Source organism: Bos indicus x Bos taurus, chromosome 20 (assembly GCF_003369695.1).
Source record: "Bos indicus x Bos taurus breed Angus x Brahman F1 hybrid chromosome 20, Bos_hybrid_MaternalHap_v2.0, whole genome shotgun sequence".
In the NCBI taxonomy this organism is placed as follows: domain Eukaryota; kingdom Metazoa; phylum Chordata; class Mammalia; order Artiodactyla; family Bovidae; genus Bos; species Bos indicus x Bos taurus.
In genome coordinates this window covers 39,608,793-39,626,119 of record NC_040095.1, presented here as the reverse complement: position 1 = coordinate 39,626,119, position 17,327 = coordinate 39,608,793, and the positions used below count along the sequence as shown (strand labels likewise).

The 17,327-nt window shown below is 42.7% G+C and overlaps 1 protein-coding gene across 2 annotated transcripts in view; it reads right to left on the bottom strand.

Annotated features, from left to right (window-relative positions):
* The window catches only part of SLC45A2 (solute carrier family 45 member 2), a 38,673-nt gene that overhangs the window by 1,530 nt on the left and 19,816 nt on the right, over positions 1-17,327 (bottom strand). The window contains exons 3-6 of one of the 2 annotated variants that reach the window (XM_027520328.1): positions 15,613-15,698; positions 11,037-11,180; positions 10,254-10,377; positions 1,995-2,200 (exon numbers count right to left, since the gene is read on the bottom strand). In XM_027520328.1, the coding sequence (XP_027376129.1) occupies positions 1,995-2,200; positions 10,254-10,377; positions 11,037-11,180; positions 15,613-15,698 (560 nt within the window). Of the gene's footprint in view, positions 1-1,994; positions 2,201-10,253; positions 10,378-11,036; positions 11,181-15,372; positions 15,699-17,327 lie in introns of both variants that reach the window. The other variant, XM_027520327.1, reaches the window with a different exon arrangement.

The window sequence follows — 17,327 nt, the reverse complement described above, 5'->3', positions numbered from 1 at the left end:
CAATTCTATAAGGCGGGTGTATCATTCCCATTTGATTAGAAAACTAAGGCTCTATGAGTCTGAACGATAATTCCTACACTATTAAATTTAAAAAAATCATTGTGCAGGAAAATGCATAGTATCCTTTGAATAAGAAAAGGAAAATGAGAAAATGCAATTTGTAATTGCTAGATTTTCATTCAAAAATACTAGAAAGACAGACAAAAATCTGAAGAAAATGGTTACCTGTAGGGGCCTGGGGTAGGGGGTTGGGGAAATAGGGAAAGCGTGAAGGGTGAGGTAGGCAGGTGCCATTTGATTCACGCGTGCACATCATTGTGGCTGCTGAACCATGTCATTGTAGTTCCCATCTAAAAGTGAACTCATTTTGAGTGACACTTAGTAAATAAATGGAGAAGATCTCTGGGCTTCCCTGGTGACGAAGACGGTAAAGAATCCGCCTATAATGCAACAGACCCAGGTTCGATCCCTGAGTCAGGAAGATCCCCTGGAAAAGGGAATGGCAACCCACTCCAGTATTCCTGCCTGGAGAATTCCATGGACAGAGAAGCCTAGCGGGCTACAGTTCATGGGGTCACAAAGAACTGGATACAACTGAATGACTATTTTTTCCACTTTATGACTCCCCAGTGTCCCATAGCTGCCAAATGGGGGAGGGACGATTTGAATCCAGGTTCTTCTGAGTCCATAGCCTCTGTGTTTGGGGCCTGCTGCTGCTGCTGCTGCTAAATCGCTTCAGTCATGTCCAACTCTGTGCAACCCCACAGACGGCAGCCCATCAGGCTTCCCCATCACCGGGATTCTCCAGGCAAGAACACTGGAGTGGGTTGCCATTTCCCTCTCCAATTCATGAAAGTGAAAAGTGAAAGTGAAGTCGCTCAGTTGTGTCCAACCCTCAGCGACCCCATGGACTGCAGCCTACCAGGCTCCTCCATCCATGGGATTTTCCAGGCAAGAGTACTGGAGTGGGTTCCCATTGCCTTCTCCAGTGTTTGGGGCCTAGTATCATACAACTCTGTCTTGGAGGGGCGGTTCTCAATGCCAGCTGTATCTCTAGCAGCTAAGTGCCTGCCATGCATTGAAACATTAGTGACAATGTCTCCCAGGGGTAAGGACAGCTACAACTCTTGTTTAAAGGTTTTAACACCTAGTGCAACCCTGCCCCACTGCGCTTGCCAGATCAAATGATAAAAAAGAAGGCCAGTGTTCTAGTCACATGGACATGCGTTCAGTGTTTTTGCAGTTTCCTGCTGGGATGAATAAGATAATTGTTCTCTTTAGCTTTTACATTTGGGGAAATGTAAGCCTATTTTCAGGGGGACAGTTGCATATTTTGATAAGAAAAGGTGGTAATTTTAGAGCAGAAATTCCCAACCTAATGCTTTTTTAGGGCCACGTGGAGTCTTGCCCTCTGGCTTGAATTCCCAGATGGAAACGGAGATGGGGTGGGCCTCCCTTGAGGCAGCTAGAGAGTTAACCAGCTGCCACCAGCTTTCCTCCCTGCACACAGGGCGTGACTTACTAAAACCCCATTTCCAAGGAAAATATTGCTCAACCAGTAACTCCCAGAAATGGCACCGAACCTCTGTAGTGGTTGAGGGCCAGGGCCCTCGCTGTGGCACCCAGAAATGACTGCAGGTACATGGCACATGTCAGAAGCCCAAAGTTTCCGCTGCTTTGTCTCTGTGTGATTGTGGGCTGGCTTCTCAGCATTACCAACCCTCCCTTTTCCAATCTGACAAGTGGGAGTAATGGTGCCTGTCTGACTGCTCCCAAGTGCACTGGGCTTCAGAGTAAGGAGGAGAGGGTGGGCTGGGAACGTGGTCATGCCTTGGCCAGGCCATCGTAGCATCTGGCTGGACATTTTAGTGATGCAGTTTCAAGAACCCATATTTTCCAGCTCTGCTCTACACTTTCCCAAGTACTCCCCCCCAACTCCCCCGCCTTCCCAGGGGGCTCCAGACGTCACTCAGCACTGGGGTTGGACCACAAACCTGCTCCTCATGGTGATACACAGCGATGAGGGTAAAGGGTACTGTGTACAGGGTGCTGGACATCACGCCAAACAAGGTGCACATGGCCAGGGTGGAGTAGACATTCGGGAAGAGCCCGATGAATCCCGTTCCTAGGCCAAACAGCAAATACCCCATAAAGTACAGACCCTTTAATCCGATGCAGGGAACCAACACTTTCTGAAAGTCTGTGGGGAGAAGAGAAGGAGAAATTATAGCTGGCAGTGCCTCACAACGTCTCATAATTTCAGACAACCTTTGCTTTTGAAGATTCACTTTTGTTTTTTTAAATCTTCCCTTTGATATTGAGTCAGGAACAAAAGAACCCCCTTATCTATGCCTGAAAACAGCTGGTTTTGGGAATCAGTTTTGAATCCTTTGCATAAAGGAGAGCTGGAGATTGCCTTCCTGGGTTGATTTTCTTTTCTGCAGGGAAGGACCAGGTACTGCGTAGTGGGCAGTTGTATATAGCAACAAGATGCAGAAGAGATGATTGAAAACCGCCTTTGTTATGGGACCCTGGGGCTGCAGGACATGCGAGAAAAGTGCAGTTCTTTCTAATTCGCAGGGATCTATCCCAGCAGGACCAAAATGACAATCCAGGTCTATCTTGACCCAAAGTCAGGTTGGAGGAAATGAACACAACCAGAGTTTATGGAATAAGCTGAGTCATTGAGTTTTTCTGCCCCACCCAAATGCTGTCTCCACAACCTGAGAAGCAGGTAAAGAAGGTACGTCACCTGCCGACACTGGCCCTGACATACCAGCCCTTCCCAGTCTGGTCAGGGGACCCTGCCGTGCCAGGCACCTCCCCATCGCTGGCACCCTCACACTCTGGACGAGCTCTATAACTTCTCCAAAGCCTCAGCTTCTTGATCAGAAAAATGGAACTAGTAAAATCCTTGCTGGCGGTTGTTACTAGGATCAAATGAAGTAAAACAGCTGTGAAATCCCCCAGCCAAATGCCAAGCACACAGAAGACATCAAGTTAACATTGGCTATCATAATTTCAAAAACACAGACTTTGCTTAATATGGTTGACTTTTCACTGGGGTCTCCTTGAAGCAGGTAAACTTGGCTTGCTCATAAAAGACTCATGGTAGAGCTCATTCTTTAAAACTGAAAATTTTGCTTTAAAGTATTTTCCTATGTTTTTCACCACAGTAGGGAAAATCCCTAAGAACGTTTTATCTTCCTTTTTTAATCATTTATTTTAATCCATAGTTTTATCTTTCCTCTGCCCCATGCTTCTAGAACAAATGAACCCAGGAGATAGATACATGATAGAAGCTAGAAATGTGCCTACTTAAGAGTGAAATTTCCCATGTCTATTCAAATAATTATTAGATTTACATTGCATAGACAAGAAACCTCATCTGTATTCCATTTGTATTATTGTTATATCAATTATGCATTAAATATGTGAAGAGAAAGTTGTTTAGTCATGTCTGACTCTTTGCGACCCCATGGACTATACAGTCCATGGAATTCTCCAGGCCAGAATACTAGAGTGGGTGGCCTTTCCCTTCTCCAGAGGATCTTCCCAATCCAGGAATCGAACCCAGGCTTCCCTCATTGCAGGTGGATTCTTTACCAGCTGACCCACAAGAGATGCTCAAGAATACTGGAGTGGTAGGCCACCCCTTCTCCAGTGAATCTTCCCAACCCAGGAGTTGAACTAGGGTCTCCTGCATTGCAGGCGAATTAAATTTGTATCTATTATGTATTACATTGGTATCAATTTGGAATTCTGAAATGTTAAAGGAACAACATTGCTTCCTCTATTAAATTCATGCCATGCTTGGAGGGGTGTTGTCAAGGCTGAGAATAAAAGCAGTGTAAATCTAGTTTGCTTAATGATTACATTTATGCAGAAAATGGAATATAAGTTGTCTCAGTACCTGAAAGATACCATCAGTATTCTTTAGGTAAATGCTCTCACCAAGTAGATGGGCCAACAAGAAAGAAGGCAAAAGGTGATAAAAAGATATTTGGAAACACAACTAACTTCACTACAAAGACTGAAAATCTGGCAAAGAATGCTTTATTTAATGAAGCGAAATCAGTAACTGTCAGCCAAGTTGACTTGCCCTCTGCTGTGTCTGATACTAAGTAACACTGTGCCTCTCCTTAGGGTTGGAGAGAAATGACTGATTAAGGCCCCAGCTTTGAATAGTAGTCTATGCTATGAACAATTGGCTATATTTCAGTACTCAGTGTGACTATACTCATCAATCTAAGTGTACCTGCTGTGTAAAAGGAGCTTGAAAACAGTCCTTTATCACCATCCCCCATCTCTTACCTCAGCAGCCAGATTGCCCTACCAAAGTCCCTCTGGATAGACATTCTGGGTCGTCAACCTGGTGTTATGTGATGAGTCCAAAATACAGGGTTATCTAGTGTACTCTGGAATTGCGGCAAATGATCGATTCTGCCCAGAGTGGGTTGGAGTGCAGAGGGAAAGACTTGAGAGATGGCACAAACAGGGGCATTTTGGAGTTGGGTCTGGCTGGGTAGGGAGGGAGAAACAGCAGCTCAGGCGGAAGAAACCAAATATAAATACACAGTCATGAGACCGGCTGGGAAGTGGGTCATTGGGAGAGTTTCTGCTTGGGAGTGACTGAGGTCCAAGGATGAGCCAGGCCAGATGGTGAGTCCTGGAGCACCAAGGTCAGGACCTCCACTCTATCTTATGGGAGCCCCTGAAGATCTTTAGGCAGGGCTGGTTTGCGGGGAGCGAGCTCCGCCTCTGGCAAAGGTCATGAGGAAGGAGGCTTGGCATACGCAAAGGCGGGATCAAGCCTCAGGAGTCTCCCTGGAAATTCTCGAGCAATCTACCCCCAAAACCAGAGTCTGCCTACTTTCTGCTTTGTGCTTTCACCTACACCTCTGACTTTACGGGGGGCTGTCCCCCACTACCTCTCTGAAAAAACTTAGCTTACAGCTCCAGTTAATAATTCCTGGGTGTGACAGTGTTTAACCTACAAACTCCTTTGGAAATCCTCTAGCCTGCCTGAATAGGTTTTTCCGGCCACATGTGATTGTTCAGAGCCTCCCAACTGTGAGAGGCAGGAGATGTTCTAAACTGTGTAAACACAGATTCTTTTGAATAGTTAAAAGATTGATTAGAAATTGTATTGGTGAAGGGATTTTCACTTGTTGGGCCAATGTTTGCTGCTAAGTTTCCATATCCCTTACCTGCTGTGTCCCTGGCAGTGTATTGATTAATATAATTGGTGTGAGTAGTAGCTTTAATGTTTGTAACCTGGGACCCTTGAGTTAATTCTTTTTCTTGTTATAGCCCACCACACCTTTGCTCTGTAGGAATGCAACTTTATCTAATGCTTTTGGAGGGTGGCTCCTGACCAATCACCTTTAGAGAAAAATAAGTTTTCTGAAGAAAAGGTCTTAAAATGTTAACAGGCCTCCGGGCCAGAAGATGATGCAAATCACCTAAGCTTTTGCATATGATAAGTTTGCAGGAAGAAAGCCTGGCTTGCTGCCTGACTCTACCCCTTCCCCCATTATCCTCTATGCATAACTTAAGGTATAAAAACTACTTTGGAAAATAAAGTGCGGGCCTTGTTCACTGAAACTTGGTCTCACCATGTCGTTCTTTCTCTTACCTTCTGGCTGAATTATTCAGCCTCTTTTCTACACTGAATTTCCTCACTGAGCTATCCTTATTTCAGCCTCTTTTCTCCACTGAATTTCTTCACTGAGCTATCCTCATTCTATTACTCTTTATATCCTTAATTAACATTTAGTTAAACAATTGTTTCCTGATCTTCGCCTACGCCGTCTCTCCTTCGAATACCCTGGATCAGCCGGGGCTGGTCCCCGGCACTGGTTGGTATTTTATAGAGAATATTTTAGTTCTAACTCACTGTCTTAGGAATATCACAGGTTTATACATTAATATAACTTTCAAAAACTATTAAAATAGGAGGGATTCTTGTATAGAGAGATTTTAAGTAGAAAGGTCCTAAAAAATAACGTGCTCTTGAATTTTCAAAAGCCATGAAATTCATGTAGGAGCTCAACATAGATAATGGAAGAGTCCCTGGGAGGGATTCTTTGAGGAGAACAAGTTAAAATTGACATAAAATTAAAAGGCTAATGACTTTTAGAAAAATATTTTCCTCTTAAAAGAATGAGGATGGTAGTAAATAGTTGCCCTACATCTTGAGAGCACAAAGTGAGATGGATAAGTTATTAAATCCTTTCAGTCTAATGCTCCCTGATTCTAGGTATTTAAAATTGGCCTCCTGCAAGTTTTTTTTTTTTTTTCCTTCTTCTTAATTTGTATACTCTGGACCCAAGGATCAAACCTGTGTCTCTTACTTCTGCACTCACAGACGAGTTCATTACCATTAATGCCATCTGGGAAGCCCAAGGTGGGCAAAGGGCTTCCCTGGTCGCTCAGTGGTAAAGAACCTGCCTGACAATGCAGGAGATGCAGGTTCAATCACTGGGTTGGGAAGATCCCCTGGAGAAGGAAATGGCAACCCACTCCAGTTTTCTTTGCCTGGGAAATCCCATGGGCAGAGGAACCTGGCTGCAGTCCATGAGTTGTAGAGTCAGACATGGCTCAGCAACTGAACAACAAGGGGAAGAAAGGGTTTTGCTAAGGAAACGTAAGCTTCAAGCCACCACTATTTGGTTACCATAAATTTTAAAATAATGAATTCTACACAATGGAGTATTACTCAGCCATTAAAAAGAATACATTTGAATCAGTTCTAATGAGGTGGATGAAACTGGAGCCTATTATACAGAGTGAAGTAAGCCAGAAGGAAAAACACCAATACAGTATACTAACGCATATATATGGAATTTAGAAAGATGATAACAATAACCCTGTGTACGAGACAGCAAAAGTGACGCTGATGTATGGAACAGTCTTATGGACTCTGTGGGAGAGGGAGAGGGTGGGGAGATTTGGGAGAATGGCATTGAAACAGGTAAAATATCATGTATGAAACGAGATGCCAGTCCAGGTTCAATGCACGATACTGGATGCTTGGGGCTAATGCACTGGGATGACCCAGAGGGATGATATGGGGAGGGAGGAGGGAGGAGGGTTCAGGATGGGGAGCACATGTATACCTGTGATGGATTCATTTTGATATTTGGCAAAACTAATACAATTATGTAAAGTTTAAAAATAAAATATGCAATCCAAAAGTCTACAAATAATAAATGCTGGAGAGGGTGTGGAGAAAAGGGAACCCTCTTACACTGTTGGTGGGAATGCAAACTAGTACAGCCACTATGGAGAACAGTGTGGAGATTCCTTAAAAAACTGGAAATAGAACTGCCTTATGATCCAGCAATCCCACTGCTGGGCATACACACTGAGGAAACCAGAAGGGAAAGAGACACGTGTACCCCAATGTTCATCACAGCACTGTTTATAATAGCCAGGACATGGAAGCAACCTAGATGTCCATCAGCAGATGAATGGATAAGAAAGCTGTGGTACATATACACAATGGAGTATTACTCAGCCATTAAAAAGAATACATTTGAATCAGTTCTAATGAGGTGGATGAAACTGGAGCCTATTATACAGAGTGAAGTAAGCCAGAAGGAAAAACACCAATACAGTATACTAACGCATATATATGGAATTTAGAAAGATGGTAACGATAACCCTGTATACGAGACAGCAAAAGAGACACTGACGTATAGAACAGTCTTATGGACTCTGTGGGAGAGGGAGAGGGTGGGAAGATTTGGGAGAATGGCATTGAAATATGTAAAATATCATGTATGAAACGAGATGCCAGTCCAGGTTCAATGCACGATACTGGATGCTTGGGGCTGGTGCACTGGGACGACCCAGAGGGATGGTGTGGGGAGGGAGGAGGGATGGGGGTTCAGGATGGGGAACACATGTATACCTGTGGTGGATTCATTTTGATATTTGGCAAAACTAATACAATTATGTAAAGTTTAAAAATAAAATAAAATTAATTAAAAAAAAAAAAAAGAACACACACACACACACAAAAGAAACTGAATCAAACAGAATGCCAATCAATAGGAAATGCTGCCATTAGGAGTCCCAAACCACTTCCCAAGTACAGAATCTAGATCTTGGGAGTAGGAGTGAGTATATGGTCTAAGAGCAGCATGAACATCTTATGGGACTTCTTTTTAAAATTATTTTTTCCAGCTTTTTGGGGGAATAAAAATAAAAAAGTACATATTTGAAACCCAAAAAATAAATAAATAAATAAAATAAAATAAAATTAAAAAATAAATAAATAAATAAAATAATGAATTCTATGGTTTTATGATTATGAAACACAAGCTGGAATCAAGATTGCCAGGAGAAATATCAATAACCTTAGATATGCAGATGACACCACCCTTATGGCAGAAAGTGAAGAGGAACTAAAAAGCCTCTTGATGAAAGTAAAAGTGGAGAGTGAAAAAGTTGGCTTAAAGCTCAACATTCAGAAAATGAAGATCATGGCATCCGGCCCCATCACTTCATGGGAAATAGATGGGGAAACAGTGGAAACAGTGTCAGACTTTATTTTTCTGGGCTCCAAAATCACTGCAGATGGTGCCTGCAGCCATGAAATTAAAAGATGCTTACTCCTTGGAAGGAAAGTTATGACCAACCTAGACAGCATATTCAAAAGCAGAGACATTACTTTGCCAACAAAGGTCCGTCTAGTCAAGGATATGGTTTTTCCTGTGGTCATGTATGGATGTGAGAGTTGGACTGTGAAGAAGGCTGAGTGCCGAAGAATTGATGCTTTTGAACTGTGGTGTTGGAGAAGACTCTTGAGAGTCCCTTGGACTGCAAGGAGATCCAACCAGTCCATTCTGAAGGAGATCAGCCCTGGGATTTCTTTGGAAGGAATGATGCTGAAGCTGAAACTCCAGTACTTTGGCCACCTCATGCAAAGAGTTGACTCATTGGAAAAGACTGATGCTGGGAGGGATTGGGGGCAGGAGGAGAAGGGGACGACAGAGGATGAGATGGCTGGATGGCATCACTGACTCGATGGACATGAGTCTCAGTGAACTCTGGGAGTTGGTGTTGGACAGGGAGGCCTGACGTGCTGCGATTCATGGGGTCACAAAGAGTCGGACACGACTGAGCGACTGATCTGATCTGATCTGATGATTATGGGGTTCATGGATATGCTTATATTAGGTCCCCTTTCCCCACTTGGGCTATACTTTAAAGAGATTTTCTTGACCTCAAAACAGGTTTTCAGCTGTGTTTTAGCTGGGCAAAGGGCTAAATGCCAGGCTATGGGACATTGTTTACATTCACTTTCCTCCCCAACAAGAAGCACACTTCAGTGACAGAATGATGCCCCTGGGAATGGTACCACGGATTGTCCTCCATTGCCTCCCCCGCTTCCACTTGGGCCATAACCCTGCTGTCCCCTGGGCCTGTCCAAAGCCTGGACCTCTGCCCTGCAGATCAGCTATTTTTCCCACAATACTGAAGAAGCTTCCAAATTTCCATTCCAAATGAGGGACCTGCATACATTTTAAAGGCCTGAGTTTTCATTTAACTCAATGTGTACAGCACTTGGAGATTTCCATACAAATTAGCAAGCACAAAATGAGCCTGTGTGATGCCCTAAAGTTAGAGGACATCCATTTGGACATAGTTAAATCCAATCCCAGAAATCCCTTTGAATACAGTGTCCCCATAGATAAATTTAGCCAAGGTTGGGGGTGGGTGGGTGAAGTTAATAGACCCCATGGAAAGCTGATGCCTGAGAAGAAAAGCTGTCCTTCTCAATCTAGAAGAGGGCTCCTATAACATACCACCCTACTGATCGGAGCTAAGGTTATGTTACTTTTGTCACCTATCATATTAACCATCCCTCCCATTTTCTGTCTAGATTAATAAGTGTACTTATGAAACCTCATGGTGATCTCACTGCAGCAGAACCCAGACCTGCTGTTAATCAGTCATCTTGGCTGTGACGATCCTTCACGCATCCAATACTTTACCATGTTGTTTCCAAGGTTTCCTCTTATTTCCCAAAATATCTTGATCAGGAGCCCCCTGATTCCAAGTACAAAGTAATTGCTGTGGAGAATTGTACCCAGGATTCACTGGGAAAAGGCTACTTGATGAAGTCTCTTCTAAGGTAAAAGGGTTTTCCTGATCTCCATATATTTACCAAAAATAAAGTCCAAGATTCTGCTAGACCAGAGCCCTTAGAAGACACCCTCAAGAGGAGGAGGCTTACTTACAAGAATAAAGTGAGGAGAACATAGAGTTGATGCACAAGCCCCAGCATCCAACCTCGACCCCTCTTTGGTAGATGAGGAACTCTGTGGAGTTGTGGGCACCGTAGGGATCCCCGTGGTACACGATCTGCAAGAGAGATTTGGGGCCGCTGAGTTCCCAGTGCAGGTTGGTAAGGACCCCTTCTCATGTGCTCTGTGTCTCTTCCCCTTGCTGGGGGCACAGACCTCAGGGTGTCTGTGTCCCCCTTTCATCCTTTCACACCTCCACTCAAGGACCCTCAGGACGACTTAATGCCTACTGCCTGCAATCTAAACATCCTTCACGTGTTGAACATCCCTCCTCCTGTCTAACATCTGGCTCCCCCTGGCTTAGGCAACCCTGTCACCCTATTCTGGTACAGCCAACAGGCTTCAGACTCATCTCCACACACGCCAGTCCTATCTCCAACTGGAATGTTTCCTTCCCGTCCCCTCCCTCTCCAATTCCTACTCACCCTTCAAGAAGCAAATCACACTGCCCCTCCTTTATTAAGCCTGCTGTGACCACTACCGCTCACCTCAAATTTTCCTTATTTGTTGTATTTGATCGAGTACTGGTCCCATAGTGTCTTCTAACTGTTCAGGGTGTAGAAACTTCCCTCTGGAACTTGTTTATAAGCCAGCTCCCTGAAGGTACTCTCTCTTCTGCTCTTACTGTGCCCATCCTAGACGTGCTCAGAAGCTCCACAGGTGCTGATGGAGCGATCGGTGTGTGAGACAAAGAGCGTGTGCAGACAAGTCTGTTACCTGGCCCATGAAGTCTGTGAAGAAGAGCATGTTGGACAGGAAGGCAGTCCATCCAATGAGGTGGCTGATGCAAAGGCAGCGGTAATGAGGGGGCACGCTCCTCAATGCCCTCAGCAGTGACCTCAAGGTCATTGTCCTCTGAGTCTGGAATAAAACACCAAACAGGTGTGACATTCAGTGTAGACACATAGCCCACTGTGGGATCTGTTAGTAGTCCATCACACAAGGTCACACCATTTGGGCATGGCACCATCATTTCCATGGAGTGTTCTCATAGGAGGTGTTTTGTTATGTATGTGCAGATACTTCACAGCTTCAGGCCAATATGAGGGCTTTAAGGACGTAAGAGCGAAGGGACTAGAAATAGACTTGCTTTAAGCCAAGACGTAAGAGCCACCCATCAAACTTCCTGTCTTTGAATGACAGAACCACTGTATAAGGATAAAGCTCATGGATTTAAGTGAGGCCCTGGATGGTTATAATTCTTAGATCTCTTGATTCTTAAAATCTGGTCATCCAAATTCCAAGATGGCCTCTATACTCTCTGTCTTCATGATTCTGTTCTATTCTATGACAAAAGGATTTTGCAGAAGTAACTAAGGTTACTAACCAGTTGGCTTCAAGTTAATGAACAGGGAGATTATCTGGGTGACCCTAATGAAATCACATCAACCGTTTAAAAAGCATAGGTTTCTCTCTGGCTGGGAGCAGAAGGGGAAGCCAGAAAGTCTCAAAGCACAAGAATTGCTGGGGTTTGAAGGTGAAGTGGGCTACAGGGGAGAACTTCAGTGTGACCTCCAGGAAGTGACTGATCCCTGGCCATCAATTAGCAAGAAAACAAGGACCTCGACAACCACAAGAAGCTGGCTTCTACCTGCATGAGCTCGAAGCTGATTCTTCCCCATTCAAACCTCTGGATGAGAAGGCAGCTACACCAACACCTTGATTTCAGCCTTGTGAGACCCTGAGCAGAGCACTTGACTGAGCCCACCCAGACTTCTGACCTACAGAACTCTGAGATAATAAATGCATGTGGCTTTAAGCTGCTAAATCCGTGGTAGTTTGTTATGCTGCAGTAGAAAATTACTACATCGAGCCAATCAGCTCCCTGCTCTGGGTCAGGTACCTCCTCTTGGTATATTTCTCTGGATCCTGCCATCAGTCAACATGTGTAAATGAGCCCTAAGTCTAGTCAGAAGTGAGAACATTGTAGATCATACACATACGCACAAAACTAGACACATGTAAGATGAATACATATGCCCCCTAATTCTTTAACCTAGACTTGAATTATCTTAAAACCAGAGGCTGTAATTTAACAGCCTTTAATAGCTTGTCATATGAGAGAAGAAAAATATCTTGGGAATATTAAGAAATCAGCTGCCCTGAAGACACTGAGACAGAAAACATTAACCATGGTAGGGTGATGGGTCTTTCTTTCTGTCTGATTTCTATTTGTCCTGAATCTTGACATAATAAAATTGGATCTTAGCTAGTTTATTTACAAGATAGTCTCCCAAGATTTTTCCATTTTAACTATAAGAGAAAATTGTTTTATAACTCTTAATCTTCTGTGATAATGCTTTTTACTTCTTTGATGCAGGAAATTATATTCACTCATTGTAGGGTTGTTGTACAAGTTGAGTTTTTATTTCGTGGATTTTATAGTATTTAACCTAATGACCATGACTCCACTGACTTTTTCTACTTACTCAGTATTTTTAAAAAAATACATAGACATTACTATGGAGTAAAGAAAAAAATATTTTCTGCATGTAGCACATGGTATTTGTCTAAATAAATGGTGACCATAGCAGAAATCCAACGTAGAACTATTACTTTTTCCCTTGACTACAGGAAGAAACAATTAATGATATAGACTGAGGAATAACAGCCTGATTTTCATATCTCAGACCACGTGATTCATCTTTAATTTCTTTCCCTTCTTTCCAAAAATTCAAAAATTTAAAAAGTGAATTTGACCAGCCTCATTTCAAATATTAATTTATGCTTTGGCCTTATATATAATTTCAGCCTGTTTTCATTGTTAACCTAATTTTTTCCTTTCTCCCCAAAATAAATAAAAGCTTCAAAATTATGCCTTTCTGTAAAAGCTGTGAATATAAATACTCAGTCTTTCTGGATATTTTAACTCAGAATGAAAATTCAGCTAGCATCTTATTCACTGACTCATCAGTTCCCTTAGTAAAGCCCTTGCGATGATTTTGAGCTGTTGGGAGTTGTTTTACTGCTTGCATTTGTCAACTGGAGATTGGGTCATGATGGATCTATAAATGAAAAATGAACAGAGCCATGAGGGGGAGACAGAACTGCACAAAAGTACCCTCGGAAGGAGACTAAATGTTGAGCAACTGATGGTGGGGAGGAAATAGAGATGGATTTTTATGGTATGCAGTTTGAACAATGAAATAATTCAGGCCTCTTGACATTAAAAAAAAAAAAAAAATCCCAGTTCTCAAATTGCACAGCCACCCTCATTTTGGAAAGTAATGACTTTGACAAACAAGAATGTTAGGACCTGACACTGTGGAGATGCCCACTATTCAGCTGGAAGCTCCCGAGATGCACTATTGGAATAGCAGTCAGGTGCTTGACTTTGAGCCTAAGATATATTATTCTTTTTTTTTCCCCTATGTAATAGAAGCATTCAGAGCCTACAGTGTTGTGCATGTGGCATATGCTGACACAAGTTAATTGTATTTGATGCATTTCTTCTCCTAATGGTGTAGAGGGTTTTATGCCTTTCAAAAGACTTCCACACACTTGATTTCATTCAGTCATCACAACAGCCTCGGGGCAGACTGAGACAGCCTCTGTTGGGTGACTCTTTGAGAGCCAGTCGACGCAAAGAGGGCAAAGAGGCAGTCATAATCCATCATATCTACTTATCTTAAGTAAACTCTGTCTGGTTTTATTCCTTTAACCCTGACATTATTTTTTCTTTATTTTCAAAGTAATACGTGTCTATTACAGAAATGCTGAATACACTGAAGGGTTTAGAAAAGAAAATAAAGACCACCTGTTAGCCCACCACACAAAGACAATAATTTCAATGAGCATTTTGGGTGTATATCTTTTCTGTTTTTTTCTCTGTGTCTGCATAGCTTTTCCCACAATCTCCATTGTGGAAAATTCTTCGCAGTTAAACACTTGGTTCTGCAAATGACCTCTGACATCCTTGGCATCTCCATGATCGAATAAAGAGCATGGTTGTCTAATGGTGAGGTGATCTAGTCACACCACATATCCTAGAACTGCCCTCTGAACCTGCAACAGTGTTACCACCTCCAGGGCTTCCCCTTCTCCCTGAAGCCTACCAGGGCATCTACCATCCAAATGGGTCACTGTATGTGCCATTGATCTGTTTAAATATATGCACATCACCCATAATTACATATTCTTTGTGGGCAGAGAATATATGTTTTTTCATCTCAACCCATTGGCCACTGTTTCCTTTAATTCCACCTTAAAATGTTTTGTCACTCAGGGCATGATAAGGACGCTGTCTTTTTGGAATTTCATGGTTAAACAGTTGTTCATCTGTAAATATCCTTTATGGCAAATTTTCAATCCTCTCTTCTCTCAGGGAATGGGAAAAAAACATTCATTTTGTATATATGTGTGTGTTCTATCTGATATGTCTTAAATAAAGCTTCAAAAACACACACATCTAATGATCAAATGGCTTCCATTGTGTAGCTATTCCATGAATCCCATGCTGCTGCCTTGCAGAACCACAGAGCAAGGGGACTCCATCCTACCCGATACCAGCAGGGAGTATAAATGTTTTCCCACAGGCAGTCTGGAGCCCCAAGGTCTCAGCAGGTCTATGGAGGCCTAGATTCTCCTATTTTCTCTATTCACTGTATGATCAAAATAAAATGAAGGCTCCATCCCAATAGCCTCTTAGTTCCTCCAGTTGCCAACTGGGGATGCTGTTATTTGGAATAACAAATTTATAATCCTAATTTAGCCTGAGGATGGATAATTCCAGGCTTATCTTATGGCCTAACATTTTACAGTCAGCTTCATCTTCCCTGATTTGATGGTCTGCAAAGAGTCAGAGGCAGAAGGACAAGAGGGAAATGCACACATTTTTCTATTAGGTGCAAAGTTTTAATTCCAAGGGATAATAGCTAATGGGCATTTGCAGATTCAATTGGTAGATTCACAAAATTTCAATTTGAGGATAACAAAACTCTTTACATCAAATAATCAAGCAAAACAAAGACAAGGATCAATGTTAAAAGAATGAACACAAGGAAAGAACAAGAGTATTTTTCCTGAGTAAATAAAAAGGAACTTGCATCTTTACCTGTTCAGCAGGGTTTTTGGTTTTTCCTCCCTGCAGCACCAACTCTTGGTTTACATAACCATTTTTTACTTTCTCAATAGACCCATACTCGTACATTTTGTCTGATGACAAGGCAAGGTCCTGGGGGGCTTGCTGTGGGGGAATGTCCTTTGCAACATCTCTAAGTGGGGTTTCAGGGATACTGCACAGATGGATAATAAAACACAAAGTGAGCACCAGCGAGGAGAAGAAGAACATGACCTGGAATTCCGTGCCCAGCAGTCTTCCCAGTTCCAAGTGGGCCCAGTCAATGGCACCCAAAAGGTAACCGAGAGCACCTCCCAAACCTGCAAAGAAAGAAGGAGCTGTATTAGCATTAATTAGAACTGTCTTCTCTCTCATCATGTGCAGGCCCTCTACTTCAGTGGGAAAGTTCCCTGAGGACAGCAGAGGTGGCCTGGTTATAACTGGAGAAGTAACACAGGGAGAGGCTAAGACACCTGGGCTGGATGTGTGGGTTCAAGGCCTGGCTCTAGTATACACTTGCTGTGAACTTGAACTTCCTCATTCATAATATGGGGATTATGATTTTTTTTAAAAAGTAACATGCTAGACACATAGTAAGCACTTAGTAAACATTGCCACCATCTGAAGTCCCATGATTTTCTAAACTGTACTCTCAACATGGCTTAAGAACTAAAACTCCTGGCCCTAAGAGCCCTAGTTTCTGATTGCAATAAAATATAATTATTGCATTGTCATTGATCTATTAATAAGTTTCTTAGGGTGACACAAGTTTGCAAAGATCAAACAGCCTTGGAATCTCTCTTCTTTCCCCTATGACAAGTTAAAAGTGTGACTTGGGGGGATAAGTTAGGAGTTTGGGATTAACAGATACACACTACTACATATAAAAGAGATAAAAAAAACAAGGACCTACTATATAGCACAGGGAACTATATTCAATATTTTGTAATAACCTATAATGAAAAAGAACCTGAAAAAGCCTCTGTATAACTGAACCCCTTTGCTGTATACCTGAAACATTGTAAATCAACTATACTTCAATAAAACAAAATAGAAAACAAAAGCTAAAGGTACTTAATACCAGTTGATAACCACAGAAAAAATAAAAACAAAAATTTAAATATGAATTTAAAAATATTTATTTCTTTATTTGGCTATGCTATGTCTTAGTTTCAGCACTTGGGATCTTCAGTCTTCACTGTGGCATGCGGGTTCTTTAATTGCAGCATTTGAACTCTTTAGCTCTGGCCTGTGGGATCTCATTCCTTCATCCGGGACCCCTGCATTGGGAGGATGGAGTCTTAGCCACTGTACCACCAGGTAAATCCCTAAGTATGAATTTTTAAAAATCTTGTTATCCTGTTCCAGGATCCTGACCTGAAGTCTTTCTGGTGCTTGCCTTATCTGCTGTTGCTAAGTCACGTCAGTCATGTCCGACTCTGTGTGACCCCATAGACAGCAGCCCACCAGGCTCCCATCCCTGGGATTCTCCAGGCAAGAATACTGGAGTGGGTTGCCATTTCCTTCTCCAGTTCATGAAAGTGAAAAGTGAAAGTGAAGTCGCACAGTCGTGTCTGACTCTTCAAGACCCCATGGACTGTAGCCTACCAGGCTCCTCTGTCCATGGGATTTCCCAGGCAAAAGTACTGGAGTGGGGTGCCATTGCTTTCTCCGGTGCTTGCCTTATCTTCTTACACTTAAAGACAGTGTGATCTGAGGGACATTGAGAAGCGATTTCTCAAAAAGAATTCTGCCCTTACAGCCTAACATTTGAAATTCTGCCATTAGTGATTCATTCTTTGGGGTTCCTGTTTTAAAAAGCAAGTGCTCCTGGTACAGACAAGCTATTGCAGGTCTCAATATTGAAGCAGTAAGTGCTCCTCAGATGGTCTGCCTGGCCGTGGGCACCAGTGACATCCAAGAGTGCTGGGCTGCAGCAGGAGCATACC